Source organism: Macrobrachium nipponense, chromosome 31, assembly GCF_015104395.2.
Source record: "Macrobrachium nipponense isolate FS-2020 chromosome 31, ASM1510439v2, whole genome shotgun sequence".
Classification (NCBI taxonomy): Eukaryota; Metazoa; Arthropoda; class Malacostraca; order Decapoda; family Palaemonidae; genus Macrobrachium; species Macrobrachium nipponense.
Window position 1 is genome coordinate 57,825,432 of NC_061093.1, and position 7,382 is coordinate 57,832,813.

Here is a 7,382-nt window from a genome sequence, read left to right on the forward strand (position 1 = left end):
CTACTACAGGAAACAGCAGCAAAAACAGCAGAAACTGCTACAGAAACAGCAGCAAGGAAACAGCAGAAACTGCTACAGGAACAGCAGGAAGAACAGCAGAAACAGCTACAGGAACAGCAACAAGAACAGCAGAAACAGCTACAGGAACAGCAGCAAGAACAGCAGAAACAGCTACAGGAACAGCAGAAACAGCTACAGAAACAGCAGCAAGAAAAGCAGAAACAGCTACAGGAACAGCTGCAAAAACAGCAGAAACAGCTACAGGAACAGCTGCAAGAAAAACAGAACAGCTACAGGAACAGCTGCAAGAACAGCTATAGGAACAGCAGAAACAGCTACAGGAACAGCAGCAAGAACAGCAGAAACAGCTTTAGAAAAAGCAGAAACAGCTACAGGAGCAGCAGCAAGTACAGCAGAAACAGCAGAAACAGATACAGGAACAGCTGCAAGAACAGCAGAAACAGTTGGCTACAGGAAACACACCCAGCAGCAGACACACAAGCAGAAAACACAAGCTACAGGAACCCGCAGCAACAGAAAACAGCAAGCAAAAAGGGAAAACACAAGCTAAAACAGGGGAACATCAGGGCAAAGAACAGCAGAAACAACGCTTTACAGAAAGCTAGAAACAGCTACAGGAGCAGCAGCAAAAGTACAGCAGAAAAACAGCTACGGGGGGGACCAGCTGCAAGAAACAGGCAGAAACAACAGGCTACAGAAACAGCTGGGAAGGAATAACACAAGCAGAAACAAACAGCTACAGGGAAAACACGAAGCTGGAAGAAAAACAGCAGAAACAGGCTTAACAGGAACCAGCTGCAAGAACAGCAGAAACAGCTACAGGAAACGTACAGGAACAGCAGCAAAAGCTGAGGAATCATTAGCAGCAGAAGTCAATGGAAGTGAAAGCAGTGTCCGAAAGTACTCTCCACATACTGCATTATTTATATGTTTGTATTGTAACAGAAGATGCCAAAATGATATACACTTTGGAAGAAAGATCCACAGACAGAACAGAATAACAATTATTTCCTTAATTTCTAATTAAGTCCACCTCCACAAAGCACATACGAACGCAGACACGGGCACAAGAGAGGTGAGAGCAATAAGGAGAGAGAATAACAAATAAATGAACGAAATTGAACAAGCATCATTGACAACAATCACTGATAGATAACTAAAGAAAATAGAGTATTACGAACTGAATAAGTCTTTGGAAAAGGGAAAGTGTGATTTTTTGGGGGACAGAAAAAGAAAATGAATTTGTTCGTGGTTACAGTGGGCCTGTATCTAAAACTTACGAAGGTCCGGATTTGGAAAACTGAATTATAGATGGTGGTGGTGGAGGGTCCTCCATTTCCATGCATGTCCAAGAGCTATCTTGATGGATTCATCCGAAAATACGCACAGGTTTTTTTTAATTTACCGATTTCTTTAATATTAGCAGTGGGAAAGAAGGATTGCCACCACATCTGCTACGAGATCACTTGGATCAAAGTGTTCCCTTAAACAAATGTGTTAGTAATATTATAATTCGAAAAGCGGTAACATACATTGGAAAAAGCTGAAGATATTATCTAAAAAACGGAAAATAAAAAAATGGACTTACTGACCCAATAAAGGAAGATTCATTAAGAAACAAGTACTTTTATTCTAAAATGAGGTAACATGCATTGGAACAAGCTGAAGATATTGTTTATAAAAAATAATAATAAAAGAAAAGGGAAAAAAAAAAGGAAATACTGACCTAATAAAGGATAGACTCACAAAGAAACAAGTATACATGCGGACAAAACCGGCATTGCAAGTCATGAAGTCCATTAAATCCCCTTAAAAGATACAGGGGTTACGATGCCATAGTGTAATCTCCAGTATATAGCTTGCGACTACCTACTGCACAGGCAAAGTAATTCACTGCAATTCACTGATTCACTGTAAAGGAAAATAAAGAAGATAGCTCAAATATGCACCTTATTTCGGACAAGAAACAAATTTTTTTTTTTTTTTGGGAGAGAGAGAGAGAGAGAGAGAGAGAGAGAGAGAGAGAGAGAGAGAGAGAGAGAGAGAGAGCGGTGGGATGAGATTTTGAAGGCATAAGTGTAAGACGACCGTGAGATATCATTTCCTAAACAAATACAGTTTCCAAATTATTTTTTAATATCAACAGAGAGAGAGAGAGAGAGAGAGAGAGAGAGAGAGAGAGAGAGAGAGAGAGAGAGAGGAAAATATTTTAAGGCATAAAAGTGTAAGACGAGCCTGAGATCTCATTTCCTAAACAAATACAGCCTCCAAATAATTTTTTAAATCGTATTTCGAAACCGGAAACTGCTATTATAATTAGAGATAACCAACGTATATATTTAGACACATTTCCGTTTATTAAACATGTGAAGCAACTTAAGAACAACCAATTAATAATACGATGTTCTTTAACCGAGATGGAATTATTTTCATTGACCAAAACAGGCTGTAGACGTCTTTTTGTCTGCATAAGTCAGAGAGACGTTGCCATTTGGCGAATCTTCGTTTTTTCTCCTGGACTGAGACTGCCACGATTATATCAACTCTCATGTCGTAGTTATTAAGTAGGATACCGATTTCGGCTTAGTTCACATCGTCTCGTTCGGGAACTAGAGCGTTTCAGGAGAATTCTTAAATTAAAAATCTCCAACCATTAGGCGTTTTTGGAGAATCATTAAATTAAAAATCTCCAACTATAAGCGTTTTCAGGGTGGAATCATAAAAAACAAAACATTTAAATCCCTTTCCCCCCCCCAACTAATTAGGCGGTTTTCAAGGAAGTCATTCATTAAATTTAAAAATTCGCCTACTATAGCGTTTCATGGGATTCATTAATAAAAATAATAAAAAAAATCGCACTTTAGCGTTTCAGGGGAATCATAAAAAAAAAAAAAATCGCCAACTATAGCGTTTCTGGGGAATCATTAATAAAAAAAAAATAACAAAAATCTCTAACTATAGCGTTTCAGGGAAATCATTAAATAAAAATCGCCTACTATAGCGTTTCAGGGGATTCATTAATAATAAAAAAAAAAAAAATCGCACTGTAGCGTTTCAGGGGAATCATAAAAAAAAGTCTGACAATTCATCAAAACTTTGGAATGAATGATCATTGGCTGTTTTTATCGCAAATGAATTTCGTGGTTCAATTGGGGACACAAATATAAACAAATGACGAAAAATGAATACATTCTTTTTTTTGCTAACCTTGCAGAACTGGCCATAAAACTATTCGTCGACTCTGGAAACAAGTGTCAAAATCCAAATGATTTTCCGGATATTAAAATTGTCAGGTTTCAAAGGAGCGAACCAGCATCACATAGTCATATTCATTTGAACGGAACTTTTGAAAAACAATAGTGGCATTGTGAGCGTGTTAACTTTTTTATTCCACATTCAAGGCTAATAGTTTGCTTCAGAACATTAGGGCGTCGTTTATTTTCATTCCCTAATTATTTAACAGAATAACTACATTTATTATCAGTCCCTAATTATTTAACAGAATGACTACTCTGTTGTAAATTTTAATAATTTCACTTTCATTTCTGTGACAGTCAGCTGTTTAAAACAATAAAAAATAAATTTCTCTCAATTCCTGAAACGCAGATTATCTACTTATTTTATTAACACATGTTCCCTAAAAAGAAATTACCCAGTTATCTACTCGACCAGAAAATCTCAACCAGCATTCTTCAATGCCTCATGTTTCAGGGAAAATGTGTATTCGATAATATGTCTATTAACGCTTTGAAAAAACTTGGCTTTGGATGCATGCTATGCGCGTCACGTGTGGTAGCCATGCTTGCCACGGCTGTAAGTGGCTTTTGCTTGCATTCATATCTGATGCGAAGCTATGCTATCTGTGTCTGAGACATAGCGTTTCGACACACTACACACACACACCACACACACACACACACACACGCATACAAAATATATACATGGTGATCATAGGTAGCATACAGCGCCGCCCACCTTTAATTATATTACCGTCCGCATAATTATCAAAAGCGAATCAAGTCAGATCCCTGGAATAATCAGTTGACTTGAAGACTCTTGTGTGTAATAGCCTTACAGTACCACTTGAATGCAGAACACACACACACACACACACACACACACACACACACACACTTACACACTTGAAAATGTAGAATATACTACGAAAGTACTGGTTCCAAGTCCCTGTTTCACTTACCTTTCTACCGTAAGTTTAAGTATAGATATGTATGTATGTATAATGTGTATTTATGTGCATGCATATTTTGTGTGCCTTCGTATATGAAAATTCATGGCGAAAAAATAATACTAATTTTTGTATTATCTTGTACTGTCGCTTAAGGTTATGAATACCTGATAAGTTAATTGCAAATGTAATTAGCGAGGCAGGTAGGTAGTCGGACTTACCGAGAATTTGTATTGGAAAACCTGGTTACAGAATCTATATCTACTGCTGCTGCTGGTCCAGTGCATCCTTTGGAGTTTAGGAGACGATGTTATTAAGGGAATTTCCTTAGTTACGCTCTCATCAAGGATTGGCTCTCTCTCTCTCTCTCTCTCTCTTCTCTCTCTCTCTCTCTCTGTCTCTCTCTCTCTCTCTCTCTTGTTTTGTTTCGTCGATTTTCTGAACTCTCTCTCTCTCTGCTCTCTCTCTCATCATCTCTCGTCTCTCTCTCTCTCTCTCTTTTATGTTTCGTTTCGATTTGATTCTCTCTCTCTCTCTCTGTCTTGTTTTATGTTTTTAATCGATTTTGAGCTCTCTCTCTCTCTCTTCTCTCTCTCTCTCTCTCTCGTCTCTCTCTCTCTCTTAGTAACAATTTATTACATGGCAGTTTATGTTTCTGGTAATTATCCTTTGTAATATTTCTATATATATTCACGTACAGTGTGATCCCATGCTTCCTTCTCCTTTACTATAAGTGGTTCACTTACGGTAGATTCTTGAGTGAGCCCTATGCTTGCAAGACGTTTGTTTGGCGGGCGCTGATTGGCTGGGAGCTAGCTGCCTATACCTCTCGGTACCAGCCTATCAGCGGCCGCCAAACAAACTTCTCCGTAAACGTAGGGCAATCATTCAAGAATCTTTACATTAAGTTTTATCCCTCTATGCTTTCATTCACCCACTATTTAGTTCTGTTAGATTTTCTTTCAATAGTTACTTTGCCTGATTGCTTCAGTTCACGAGCATTTCAGTCAGACTGTCTTCTCTCTGCTGTAGTATGTAGTGAATATCATCTATTCTTCGATTCTGAACTCGAGTGTGATTTAGCGCTAATATTGTTTTGTTCATATTGTTGTAAACGACGCGGAGTTATTTAATGGGTGCGATCGTCATAGCGTGAAGAAAAATTTACTCTCATAAAGGTCAAATAGTTAGTTATATCCTGCCAAATTTGTGGTCAAAGTTATTTCCTCCCCCCACCCCCCACCGCCCTTACCCGTCCCCCACCCCCCCCATCCCCCAAACGACAGAAATTCGCCCGGTTGAGACCACCGAGTTAAACCATTCTCTCTCTCTCTCTTCTCTCTCTTCTATCTCTCTCTCTCCTCTCTCTCTCATTATTTACTGGCTGCTGAATAGCAAGAGCCCGTGCCAGCATAAGGCTGGCTTAATCTAACGAACGACCGTCTCTCTCTCTCTTAATAGATATATATATACATATATATATATATATATATATATATATATATATTATATATAATAATAATGAATATATATATATGTAAATATATATATAAATATATTATATGTATTTTATATATATATATATATATATATATATATAATATATATATATATATATTATAAATATATATATATATATGATATGCACTTCTGAAAATAAAGAAAAAAAGATGATAATTCGCTACCAAAGAGAGTAGAGAGAGAGAGAGACGAGAAGAGAGAGAGAGAGAGAGAGAGATGCCAACTAGGCTAAAAGTAGAGCCAGCCTAATGAGCCTCTCGAAATAGCCTCTTCTAAAAAGGCAAATTTATTCCACCCTCTCTCTCTCTCTCTCTCTCTCTCGACGAACGAACGGAATTGGTGCATTAGCAATTAAAATTAACTGGTTGCAAAGGGTTGTCCTGCAGGGCTATAAATAATATATACTCGCCTGATTGACTGTAATGGCCCAGTCAGTCAGTTGTGCTGCCCTGCTGCAGTTTTCCTCCGACCTTCGTCTCTGCGCCACTGAGAGCGACTGATGTAGCCTTTTGTTAGATGTGATTATATATGTATATTTATATATATTAATATAAATATCATACATACACCACACACATTATTTATATATATATAATATGTATATATGTATAATATATATATATATATATATATATATATATATATATACTATATATATATATATATAATCTTTAACAAACGGCGTATATATAAGTAATTATATTTATATATATATATATATATATATATATATATATATATAATAATATATAGTATATATATATATATATGTATTGGTTTTAACAAATGGTGATATATATTTATTTTATATATATATGATATATATATATATATATATATATATATATATATATATATATATAATCATTCATAAATTCGCGAAATCACACGGTGATTAGTACCTGACACGAGTAGTCGTAGTAGCTCAGTGGCTCTCAGTGGGGCAGATGTAGGAGTCTGGCGGCGAAGGAAACACTGCAGTCGAGTCCCTGATTAATTCAGCCATTAAAGTCAATCAGGAGCATTATAGCCCTGTAGTCTGCCCTTTGCAGCCAATTAATTACTCATGCACCGAATCGATGGACAGGGGAGGTGCAACAAATTTTTTATCTGTTTTGGAAAGCTCTCTTCCCCCCCCTTTTTTTGTCTCTTAATTCTGCTGAATTTTTCATTTGCGTGTCTCTTGTAGAGGAGGAGGTGGAACGAATTTGTATTTTTAAAAAGTTTTATTTTTATTTATTTATTTTTTTTTTTTTTGCTATTTGCTTTTGAATTTTCTGTTTTTCGTGTCTCTTATTAAAGACCTGTTCCTAATGTGTTTGACGGATTTAATTTTTGGGTCTTTTTGCATTTTTTATATCGTGTTACTTAGGAAAGACTTGTTCCTAAATGTGCCTGACTGCTTTATTTTTAGTCTTGCATTTCTTGTGTCGTGTCTCTTATGAAAGACCAGTTCCTAATGTGTTTGGACGGGATTTATTTTTGAGTCTTTAGTAATTTTTTGTTTCTTGTGTCTTATGGAAGACCTGCTCCTAATGTTGTTTTGAACGGATTTATTTTTTTGGTCTTTTGCGTTTTTTTATTTCGTGGTGTCTTCTGGAAGACCTGTTCCTAATGCATTCTTTTATTGAAGTATCTGTTTTTAGCTCGATGG

General features: G+C 36.5%; 2 protein-coding genes across 2 annotated transcripts in view; both read left to right on the forward strand.

Annotated features, from left to right (window-relative positions):
- LOC135206867 (uncharacterized protein DDB_G0283357-like) overlaps positions 1-571 on the forward strand; it is a 4,682-nt gene extending 4,111 nt beyond the window's left edge. The window contains exon 2 of the mRNA XM_064238352.1: positions 1-571. This exon is cut by the window's left edge and continues 1,655 nt beyond it. Within this exon, the coding sequence (XP_064094422.1) occupies positions 1-571 (571 nt within the window).
- A 3,226-nt stretch (positions 572-3,797) lies between these two features.
- LOC135206868 (U1 small nuclear ribonucleoprotein 70 kDa-like) overlaps positions 3,798-7,382 on the forward strand; it is a 25,627-nt gene continuing 22,042 nt past the window's right edge. The window contains exon 1 of the mRNA XM_064238353.1: positions 3,798-3,834. Within this exon, the coding sequence (XP_064094423.1) occupies positions 3,798-3,834 (37 nt within the window). The remainder of the gene's footprint in view (positions 3,835-7,382) is intronic.